This window comes from Pan paniscus, chromosome 12, assembly GCF_029289425.2.
Source record: "Pan paniscus chromosome 12, NHGRI_mPanPan1-v2.0_pri, whole genome shotgun sequence".
Lineage (NCBI taxonomy): Eukaryota > Metazoa > Chordata > Mammalia > Primates > Hominidae > Pan > Pan paniscus.
This window is the reverse complement of record NC_073261.2, coordinates 81,696,724-81,709,028: the sequence shown is the minus strand read 5'-3', so window position 1 is coordinate 81,709,028 and position 12,305 is coordinate 81,696,724. Positions and strand designations below refer to the sequence as shown.

The following is a 12,305-nucleotide window of genomic DNA, read 5'->3' as shown; positions in this document are numbered from 1 at the left end:
TTCCAATGAATTTCTCTCTAGTCTATGAAGTCCCCCTACTCGCTATTCTTCCAGAATGAGTTAATGAAACCCCACCATTCTGAGCTTAAAGCATTGATGCTAAAATGTACTCTGGAAGAGATAAGAATATGTCTTGGATTCCAGAACTGTCCTACAAAGCTGTATTCAAAAGACCATGCATTTCTAGGTTTCAGGTAAACTTGGAGACTGAACAATGCACTCCTTTAAAAAACCTCACTAAACCTCTACATAGGGATGTTTTTTAAGGCATAAACCCACGTGAATGACACAATGGCCATTTTAAGGGGCAGCATGCAATAGCAATAAAATTTCGGAAGCTGGAAGGCAAATGCATTGACTTAGCAGATATGAGAAAGCCAGCAGTTGGCAAAGCTGAGAATCAACCCAATTTAAACTTCTGGAGCCTTGAAAGGATCGAAAATTGGTGGCATCAGATGTAGCTGGTTCTCCGTATCCATGGATTCTGCATCTGAGGATTCAGCCAACCTCTGATCCAAAATATTCAAAAAAAAAAAAAAAAGACTAAAAATAACACAAAAAATTTTATTTTATTTTTTGAGACAGGGTCTCACTCTGTCACCCAGGCTGGAGTGGAGTGGCGTGATCTCGGCTCACTGAAACCTCCAACTCCCAGGTTCAGGCGATTTTCCTGCCTCAGCCTCCCGAGTAACTGGAATTATAGGCGTACACCACCATGCCTGGCTAATTTTTGTATTTTTAGTAGAAACGGGGTTTCACTATGTTGGCCAGGGTGGTCTTGAACTCCTGACCTTAAGTGATCTGCCCGCCTCAGCCTCCCAAAGTGCTGGGATTACAGGCGTGAGCCACTGTGCCCAGCCAAAAATGTTTAAAAACATTATAGCAAATATTTACATAGCACTTATATTGGATATGCATGGAAATATTACATCATGTTATATAAGGGACTTTAATATCTGCAAATTTTGGTATGGAGTGGAGGAGTCCTAGAACTAATCCCCCAGAAATATTGAGGGGCAGTTGTACTTCTAAAAGAAGGAGTTGAAGGGGATGAAACTAAGGAGAATTGATTGAAAGTTGTTTAAGATGTAGTTATATCCCCATTTCAGGCGACTGGGCAACTATTCTCCCTCTACTCCAACAAAAAACTGGAGGTTTATTCTTTGGAGAGGGTTAAACTGGGGATTTTGGGCTTGGGAGACACCAGGTACAGTCGAAAGCAGAGAATACGAAAAGCCAGGTGGAGTGACTAAGTGAACATATGCAGACTGAATGCTGAGCCCCACACCCTCACCCCACTCACCTACACTCAGCCTTCTTTACTTCCAGAATTACCAGATACCTGAGGGAAGCTTTTAATGTGACAGACAACAAAACCAAGAAACAGAAAAAAACAACTTGAAGAAAACAGACTTTATAAAGATGAGAAAACTTAAAAGAAACTATAATTAATACTTTCAAATAATTAAGACATTGCATTCATGAAACAGGAGTAGGATGCTTATAAAAGAAACATTCAGAGAATGACCATCAATAACAATAGCATATATTAAAAGAACAATAAAAAGGTTAGAAGATAAAGTTGAGGACATTTCCAAGAAAGTAGAAAACAATAAGAGATGCAAAGCAAGAAAGAAAAGATTTTTTAAAATAAAAGGATGAGTTCAGGAGATTCAACATCCAAATAATAACAGTTGCAGAAGAAGAGAACAGAGAAATATGGAGATAAGGAAATAATCGATGATACTTTGTAAGAAACTTTCCAAGAACTGAAGAACATGGAGTTTCTGGATTGAAATTACCCACTGAATCATGCAAGTTCTTAAACATTTACCTCTCATACCCCCTTTTTCAAGAAACTACTGGAGGATGTGTTACACTAAAATGAGGGAATAAACCAAGAAAGAGGAAGACAATGGGTAGAGGAAACAAGAGATTGACACAAGAAAGGCAAAAGGAGCCTGGGATGATAGTGAAGATTAGGCTGTCAGCTGTGTACCAAGCATAGAGGGCATTCAGTCCAGACTAAGGCAGGTTAGAAGATACCAGGAGAGATTTCCTCATAAGGTTGATAGAACACCCATTGTGAATGAATGTATTGAGAGGAGAAATTGACAACTGAAGTTTGAGGTTGCCTAAAAATCTTAGCAAATGAGGGGGGAAAAGACCTTTATAAACTCCAGAGAAAACAAAAATGTGTGCATGAAAGAAAAAACAATCATAGTTTACTACATAGCTGTTTTATTTCCTAGTCATAATAAAATCACCTGGGGAGTGATCTTACCAAAATTTTAGCATTATAACTATTATTGTAATATTAAAATATAATATTAAGCAGATGGCGTGGGGTGGATAAGGGGCGCACATATGTGATGTGGGAAGAGGAATAGATTTAAAAGCAAAAAATGCTAATTTTGCACAGTGAGGGGTCAGTAGATTTTGCTTGAAACTGAAAAATCAAGAAGCAACAATACAAACTTATTATGTAGAAATATAGACACAATTACCAGAAGAGTTAGCTAAAAGAGTTGAAAGTAATAGTTTCTGGGGAAGCAGAAATACTGGGGAAAGGGGCTTGGTGCTACTGTTTGTCTTAGCCATTCTAATAGATCCCAATGGCTCTTTAAACTATGTGTCTCTATAACTAATTTGAAAAGAAAATCTTTTTGAAAGGCCATTTTATTCCCACAAATAAGAATGAGAAAACTTTAAAAAGTAGCAGCTTTATTGAGATATAATTCACATACCATACAATTCATCCAGTGGTATTTAGTGTATTCACACACTTGTGCAACTGTCACCACAATTTTAGAATATTTTGTCACCTCCAAAAGAAACCTTATACTCATTGGCAGTCATGCTCCATTTACACCTAACCATTGTTGCCCTGGGCAGTTACCATGCCACACTCCATCTTTATGAATATACCTATTCTGGATATTTCATATAAATAAAAACATACAACATGTGGTCCTTTGTAACTGGTTTCTTTCACTCAGTACAGGCATACCTTGGAGATATTGAGGGTTTGGTTCCAGACCACTGCAATTAAGTGAATATCACAATAAAGTAAGTCACACAAATTCTTTGCTTTCCTGGTGCATATAAAAGTTTGCACTATACTGTAGCTTAAGTGTGCAATAGCATTATGTCTAAAAAGATGCACATACCTTACTAAAAATACTTTATTGCTAAAAAATACTAATGATCATCTGAGCTTTCTGTGAGTTGTCATCTTTTTGCTGGTAGAGGGTCTTGCCTTGATGATGGCTGCTAACTGATGGTTAGCAGGGTGATGGTTGCTGAAAGTTAGGGTGGCTGTGGCAATTTCTTAAAATAAGACAATGCAGTTTGCCGCATTGGTTGACTCTTCCTTTCAGGAAAGATTTCTGTGTAGCATGCAATGCTATTTGACAGCATTTTACCCACAGTAGAACTTCTTTCAGAATTGGAGTCAATCCTCTCAAACCCTGCCACTGCTTTATCAACTCAGTTTATGTAATATTCTAAATCCTTTGTTGTAATTTCTACAGTGTTCACAGCATCTTCACCAGGAATTGATTCCATCTTAAGAAACTACCTTCTTTACCCATGCGTAAGAAGGAACTCCTCATCCTTTCAGGTTTGATCATGAGATTGCAGCAATTCAGTCACGTCTTCAGGCTCCATTTCTCATTCTAGTACTCTTGCTATTTCCACCTCTCAAAATCATCCACGAATGCTGAAATCAACTTCTTCCAACTCCTGTTAACACTGATATTTTGACCTCCTCCCATGACTCACAAATGTTCTTAATGGCATCCAGAATAGTGAGTCCTTTCCAGAAGATTTTCAACTGACTTTGCTCAGATGCATCAGAAGAATCACTGTATTTGGCAGCTATATCCTTATGAAATGTATTTCTGAAATAATAAGATTTGAAAGTCAAAATTACTCCTTGATCCATGGACTACAGAATGGATGCTGTGTTAGCAGGCATGGAAACAACATTAATCTCCTTGCATATCTCCATCAGTGCCCTTTGGTGACCAGGTGCATTGTCAATGAGCAGTATATAATATTTTGAAGGGAAGTGCTTTTTTCGGAGCAGTAGGTCTTAGCAGTGAGCTTAAAATATTCAGTAAACCATGCTATAAACAGATGTACTATCATCCAGGCTTTACTGTTCCATTTATAGAGCATAAGCAGAGTAGATTTCGCATAATTCCTTTTCTCTTATTTTTTTTTTTTTAAGAGACAGGGTTTCACTATGTTGTCCAGGGTGGAGTGCAGTGGCTATTCACATATTCAATCCTAGCCCACTACAGCCTCCAGCTCCTGGGCTTACTCAAGCAATCCTCCTTCCTCACCCTCCTGAGTAGCCCGATAGGCACCTGCCACTGAGCCAGGCTAGATTTAGCATAATTCTTAAAGGCGCTATGATTTTTAGAATGGTGCAGAGCATTGGCATCAACTTAGTCACCAGCCGCACTAGCCCCTAACAAGAGACTCAGCCTGTCCTTTGGATCTTTGAAGCCAGGCAGTGAATTCTCTCTAGCTACCAAAGTCCTAGATGGCATCTGCTTCCAATGGAAGGCTTCCAATGTTTGTCTGCATTGAAAATCTGTTGGTTAGTGTAGTCACCTTCATCAGTGATCTTAGCTACATCTTCTGGATAACTTGCTACAGCTTCTACATCAGCACTTACTGCTTTGCCTTGCACTTTTATGTTACAGAAATGGCTTCTTTATTTAAACTTCTTGAACTAACCTCCACTAGCTTCAAACTTTTCTTCTGCAGATTCCTCACCTTCAGCCTTCGTAGAATTGAAGAGTTAGGGCCTTGCTCTGGACTGGGCTTTGGCTTAAGAGAACGTTGTGGCTGGTTTGATCTATCCAGACCACTAAAACTTTCTCCATATCAGCAATAAGGCTGTTTCGTCTTCTTATCATTCGTGTGTTCACTGGAGTAACACTTTTAAATTCCTTCAAGAACTTTTCTTTTACATTCGCAACTTGTCCGTTTAGTGCAAGAGGCCTAGCTTTCAGCCTATCTCAGCTTTCAACATGCATTCTCCATAAGTGGAATCATTTCTAGCTTTTGATTTAAAGTGAGAGACATGCAACTATTCCTTTCACTTGAACACTTAGAGACCATTGTAAGTTTATTAATTAGCCTAATAATAGGGAGGCCTGGGGAGAGGGAGAGAGATGGGGGAATGCCGACTGGTGAAGAAGTCAGAACACACACAAGATTTATTGATTAAGTTTGCTAGCTATCTTATATGGACGCAATTCATGCCGCCCCAAAACAATTACCATAGTAACATCAAAGGTCATTGATCACAGATCACCATATCAGATATAATAATAATGAAAAATTTTGAAATATTGTGAGAATGACCAAAATCTGTCACAGAGACACTAGTTGAGCACATGCTGTTGGAAAAATGGCACCAATGGACTTGCTCAGTGCAGGGCTGCCACAAACCTTCAATTTGTAAAACTGAAGATATGCAGCATCTACAAAGCACAATAAAGAAAGCTGCAATAAAATGGAGTATTGCCTGTATAACATTTTCAAGTCCCATCTATGTTGTAGCATGTATCAGTTCTTTTTTTATTGTCAAATAATAATCCATTGTATGGACGTACCACATTTTATTTATCCGTTAGTCAGTTGATGGACATTGGGGTTGTTTCCACTTTTGGGCTACTAAGAACAATGCTGCTATGAGCATTCGTGTACAAGTTTTTGTTGGACATATTTTGATTTATCTTGGGTAGCAGTGGAATTGCTGGGTCATATTATAATCTACATTTAACCTTTTAAGGAACTGCTACACAATTTTCCAAAGTAGCTGCATGATTTTACATTCCCACCAGCAGTGCATCAGGGTTCCAATTTCTCCACATCCTCACCAGCCCAACGTTCGTTATAACCTGACTATTTGATTGTAGCCATCCTAGTGGGTGTGAAGTGGTATCTCATTTAGGTTTTGATTTTCACTGAGATAACTTTTAAAAACTTTGATTAGCAAAAATTAGTTATGTTGAAAAAATCCTATCTGGGCAAGGCTTTGAGGCAACAAACACTCTGATTAGGAGTGTAACTTGGTACACATTTTATGGAGGTCAGTTTGATATATTTAAATGCAAAATATATGTAACCTCTGACCAGATATCCCATTTCCTAGTATTTGACCTAAGGAGAAAACCATAGGTTGGGAAAAGATGGGTTGTCATATTGTACTACTGTTGATGTTAATGGCAAAAACCACAATTACTTTTGCATCAACACAATAATCTCATCATATCAACAACTTTGAAACTAACTTAAATGTCTATCAAGAGGAAACTGGTTAAATGAATTCTGATGCACACATAGAATGTCTAAGCAATCATTATAAATAATGATGCAGGTAAAGTACATTTTTATTTTCTAGTAAAGCTATCTACCACATATTGAATGAGGGAAAATCAGGTTATTGAATATCTTCATGAAAAGATCCCATTGGTGTAAAATATCTGTTTGCCTAGAAAGATCTTTTGAGATGACGTCCAAAATGTTAACAGTGATTATATCCTAGTGGTCACATTTTACGTGATTTTTTTTTTTTACTTTGTTCTTTGTATGTAATTTTGTTAAAAATCAACCTCTATAATTTTTTGAGACAATTATAAAACTATTACAAAATACTGCATTTTAGAAGTCGCATTTTTGTACTTAATCAAGGCTTAAATTTTAGTTAGATACTCTTTGTCTATCATTTTTTTAAAACCTCAAGCTAAAGGCATAAAGAAATTCATTATAGTGGTGATTATATTCACTTGGTATACAGCATTGTCTTATGCTCTTCCTTCAGAGACTTTTATTTATACTTTGGTCTTAATAGAGTTATTTTTATGTGGAGATATGACAGGTATTAGGATTTGCGGTAACAGGTCAAAATGGTTTTCCATTTTTCTGGTTATTGGGATACTAATTTTGGATTCACATATTCTCTCTTCCACTCTTCCATCCCTCTTTGCTGGAGAATAACATTAACAATGCTTTCTTTTTCTTTGATCTTATTATGTGTTAGGAACCATTCTAAACATAGGCATGTATTTTACTCATCTCTCAGGCCAGTCCTGTGAGGTTGACAATACTGCAATGATATTTTACAAATGAGGAGCGTGAGGGATAGGCAGGTTAAGTAACCTGTCCAAGGTCACTCCACAGGGGAATGGCAGAGCTGGCACTGGAGCCCAATAAGTCTGGTTCCAAAATATCTGTGATCTTAACTGCCACATTCCACTGCCTCTCTTACTTTCCTCCTAAATATGACTCCAAACACTTCTTGCTGGTTTTCCTTGTTTCTCCCTCAAGCTGTCATTCCTACCAGAAATGCCAGAGAGGCTGAGGTAGTGTGTACACCTGACTGGGCTTCCCTGCAACAAATGCTCTATGGAGACACCTCTTTGCTGTTTATATATTTACCCCCTGAATCTCTTAGGAGTTTACTTAACATTTCTTTAACACCCTCTTCTCTGAAATGTTTGGATTTCTTACTCCTCAAAGTTGGAGGTTCATCTAGGGGAAAAAAATTAAGCCTTTTGTAGATGTTTCAACCTTGCATTAAGACCATCAGCAGAGTGCTTGGTGTTGAGTTAGAGAACATTTGCCACCCGTTCCCAGGACTGCATGGTGCTCTCAGCCTTAGGAAGTGCAAGATGCCTGGTGCTCTGCCTGATCTTTGAGTTTGATTAATTGGGGGAAAACATAATTTTTATAAGGTTATAATTTATTCTAATTATAAGGGTAATATATGCTTATTGTAAAAATTTTGGAAAATACAAAAAAGCATAAAGAAAAAAATTAAAAACACTTATAATCCTACCATCCTGTGATAACAACTAGAAACTACAATTTCCAAGCATGTTTGTCTTCTCTTTAAGCAATTCATATCCATTCATGAAGACTAAGTATTTGAAATCAGTGATTTATGGATGACAATTTTAGAAAATGTCCATCCATGCAATTTAGCAGGTAGAATTATTGTTAAATTTAAAGATGTACCAAAGTTGGTGAAATTAAAATTTCTTAATCTTACACAGCAGTTTGATTTTATTTAACTGAAGAAAGACATAATTGTGGCCAGGCACAGTAGCTCACACCAGTAATCCCAGCACTTTGGGAGGCCGAGGCAGGCAGATCACGAGGTCAGGAGTTCGAGACCAGCTTGACCAACATGGTGAAACCCAGTCTCTACTGAAAATACAAAAATTAGCTGGGCGTGGTGGTGTGCATCTGTAATCTCAGCTACTCAGGAGGCTGAGGCAGGAGAATCACTTGAATCCAGGAGGCAGACTTTACAGTGAGCTGAGATCTCGCCACTGCACTCCAGCCTGGCGACAGAGCAAGATTCTAAAAAAAAAAAAAAAGACAGAATTGTGCATGTTTAAAAATATTAGCATGGAATCAAACAAAAAAGTGTAGTGACGTCAGTGGTTTTGTTTGCTCCTGTGTGTGATCGTCCCATTTATTTTTGCCTAATATGGGCTGCATATATAAGTAAGTCTTCAACTGATACTAATTAATTTTATGTGCACAAGATGAAGATCTATGTGAAGTACCATCAAAATTTAACTTGATATTTGTGATTTTGGTTGTTACTGTTTTGGCTATCTTGTGATCAAAATTTAGTATAATTGATTTAGGATATTTTTCTATTATCCTTGGGAAAGAGTTATAAATCTCACCACTATAAAAATAACAACAATAAAAGACACTCGTGACATGACGTATTATAAGTAATAACAGTGTTGTTTGATTGAAGTTGAAATAGCTTGTACTGAACATTATTTTTAAAAGCCATTTCTTAAAAGAATGATTTCTATAATCAAAAGGTTTATCCTCTTGTGTTTTCTAGGCATCTGGCCATCTGAAGAGGTTTTGGCTTACTACTGCCTCAAGCACAATAATATATTCAGGTACAGAGCTGCACTTAAGATATTTTTTAGCCCATCATGGATATTGAATCAACATATTAAAAATTGCCATGATTATATTCTTCAAATTAAATTGTTAGAAAAAAATATAAAAAAAGAAAAACAGGAAGAAAAGGAAAACAGAAAGAGGGGAAAAAGTTCACAGTGAACACATGTTGCTTCTCAAGTGAAATCTGAATTGCCTTGGGTACTAATATTGCACAGCAAGATTTTTGCTATATGTCAAAGGCTTTTGATTTCCACTCAAGGCATTTTATTTCACTTTGATTTGGGGGAAACAAAAGTGAAGCTCCAATCAATCCTTACTGATTGTGAAGGTCAAAAAAAAAAAAAAAAAAAAACCAATAAAGACATTCTTTAAACTTCTGCTGGGGAAGTCACTACAGAATGTCTGATAAATAAATACCTCACAGCTATTATTTAAAGATGCCATCCCACCCCTGGTTTTAAAGGTATTTTTATATATCTAACAATATGTATTTGTGAACTATAAATTACCATTACGGATTCATGCTATGGAAATAAGTGTTTTCAACTGTTAGTGTGCATTACAGATCGAACCCATGGATGGAATTTAGGAAAAAAAAAAAAAAACTTTATTTGAAAATTCTAAAGATGTTTGGTAGACCCAGAAAATATAGGTTTTTCATTTTAATTCTCATTTTATAAAAGTCATTCAATATATACTTCCTGAATAGCTCATTATGATAGCAGATAAGCCACTAGTGATCATAGCGTGTGTTTTAACCGTATGTACTTACAAGATTGGGTCAATAATATGTATTTTTTTAAGCTCTATGGGTCCATATTTACCAACCAGTCTTTAATTGCTTTAAACAACCAAACACTCATTAAGTGTGTTTTGAAATATTAATGTCCTTGCTTGGCTTCTTCTCCTCCCTTTCCCCCTCTTCCCACCTCTCCCTCCCTTTTAATTTTGCTTTTTTTCTCCTCTTGAGGTAATAAACTTCCCAAACTGGGAAGAGGAAACAATCCTAAGAGTCTAAGCATATAAATAAGAACAGGGCAATTTTGAATGTGGGCTGCAGAGCTGCCCTGGAAGTCTGGCATTTGCTCATCTCGCTGTGCTTAAGCTTGACTGGAGCTCCAATCAGCGAGCAGTGGGCCAGGGCGAGAATGTCACATGTTAAGGGCTGATATTTAGGCACAAAGGGGAAGGTAAGTGCAGAGTGCCACCCTAGACTGTCAGCTTTAACTCTGAGCCGCTTTACTTTTGAGCTGTGAAGTCAGAGCCCAGTCATTACTTTAGCCTGGGTTTGCTGGCTTAACCATATTATGTCCCTGCATTGTTTATTCACTGTGTTGTGTTGGGGTCAATTGTGATTTAAGTGTTAATTGCTAAATGCTCTTTGTGTAATTGTTCTTTATGGGGACTGTTCAGCTTTCCAAAATGTTTCAGTTTGTTTAAGAATTTTTTTTTTTAAATTCAGGATTGCATCTATTTATTTTGTGTGTGTTGTTTGTATGTAACTATAATATAGGTATATACACACTCATATATATTCTTCATTTACTTGTCTAACTGTTTTTGAAGGAATGAATGTGGATTAACAGTGTTATCCTTTCCTAACAATTCTCTTTCGCTACTCTAGCTAGTTTAGTTCTAAAAGACAGCGCCATTGACAAGGGAAAAAAAGGGAACCTTCTCAGATTTTTCAGCTCAGCGGTGGTAATGTTGCAGTGAACACTAATGAGGGAACCCCCACTGATTTGCCTGCTTTGTGACTTTTCTATTTCATAATTATTTTTAAAACGCAAAACGACATGAGGTAGCCTAGTCATGTCTCTACAACTTCCTGGTAGCGCCGTTCTTACTGCAGATGGCAATTTGTTCTTGTAACATATATCTCTCTCTGACCATTTTCATCTAATTTGTATGGGTTCTACCATTTCTTTTCTCTCTTTCAGGGCCCTTGCTGTGTGTGAGCTAGGGGGTGGCATGACATGCTTGGCTGGGCTCATGGTAGGTCTTTTCTCCATTCCAATCCCATTCAGAGGGAGGAACAAAAGGAAAAATGTTCCAGGGCCTCCAACTGCTGGGTCAGAGAACCGTCAACAGCATCAGCTGCGGTCAAGCTGCCGGGTCTTGAGAGACCTTCTAGATTGACTTAACTTTCGGATCATATTGATTTTATGGTTGCCTCGATGAGCAGAAACATTTTACCTCAGTGTAGTCAATATTGCTTGTTGTGACATTCCAGGCCTCGCACAGTCTTTCTTTGCCATAGCGAAAGCATTTTTTTTTTTTTTTTCAGATTATAGTCCCATTTGCTAAGATACAGGAATAGCCCGGCGAATCACAGTTGGAGCACCATGATATAGCTGCTAATGTTTTGCCTGCATTATTACACCAACAAACATGATCCAGAGCGCTCAGTAATTAGATTCTTTTGAATTAGATTGGCCATTCAGGAACGTCGTTCCCCATTCTCTGGGTTCTGAGTCATGTATTCAGGAGATATTATGTAGCAGCACAGTGCATTAGACAAGTTTTTATGTCTCTACAAATAAAAGCATATTGTTACACTGATTGGCATTTGACAAACCTGTCGCTCTTATACAATGTGTCGAGGTTACAGCCCAATGTGCGAGCATGTCAAAGCTCACAAAAAAATTACCCTCACAAAGCCATCTGCCTGCAATGCAAAGTTATATGAAGGGCATCAGGCAGTCAGACAGAAGCAAGCTGAAAGGCAGAGTGACAGCCTTGTATGATGGCTCTACTAGATAAACAGAAGCCCACAAATGAAAGCCTCTCAGAATACCATCATCCGCTGTCACAATGCAATTACCGAACAGAATGATAGCAAGATAGAGGCTCCCGCAAATGGAATGATAAAAGTATTGACTGATTTGATTGAATGATTAAAATAATGCAGACATAAAATGAAAAAAGATTGAAGATTGTTACAGAGAAATAGGTGAGGAAGCATGATACTGAAGGCTTGTCACTCCTGTCTTCACTTCCACACAGACAAGCATATTTGCTCATTGTTTGCTGTGCTCCCTTTTTTTTTTCAGGTTGCTATTTCTGCAGATGTCAAAGAAGTTCTGTTAACTGATGGGAATGAAAAGGCCATCAGAAGTATCCTTATTCAGATAGAAAACGGGTTTGTTGTGCTCATTCCTTTTTCCCGGCTGAGTAACAATTGATATAAAGAAAGACAGCATGGGGTATTAAAAGAGAGTTTCCCCCCTACATACATGATAAGTAATTAAGAAAAAGTAGAAATATATGAATTCCTTGCATACAACTCCGTGGGTTTTTTTCTTTCCATAGATTTTTATAGACATCTCTCATGAAAGGACCCT

At 37.5% G+C, this 12,305-nt stretch overlaps 1 protein-coding gene across 4 annotated transcripts in view; it reads left to right on the top strand.

Annotated features, from left to right (window-relative positions):
* CAMKMT (calmodulin-lysine N-methyltransferase) overlaps positions 1 to 12,305 on the top strand; it is a 413,124-nt gene that overhangs the window by 335,973 nt on the left and 64,846 nt on the right. For all 4 annotated transcript variants that reach the window (XM_063594979.1, XM_034953047.2, XM_008976233.4 and 1 more), the window contains exons 4-6: positions 8,894 to 8,954; positions 10,902 to 10,956; positions 12,015 to 12,078. In XM_063594979.1, coding sequence (XP_063451049.1) covers positions 8,894 to 8,954; positions 10,902 to 10,956; positions 12,015 to 12,078 — 180 coding nt within the window. The remainder of the gene's footprint in view (positions 1 to 8,893; positions 8,955 to 10,901; positions 10,957 to 12,014; positions 12,079 to 12,305) is intronic.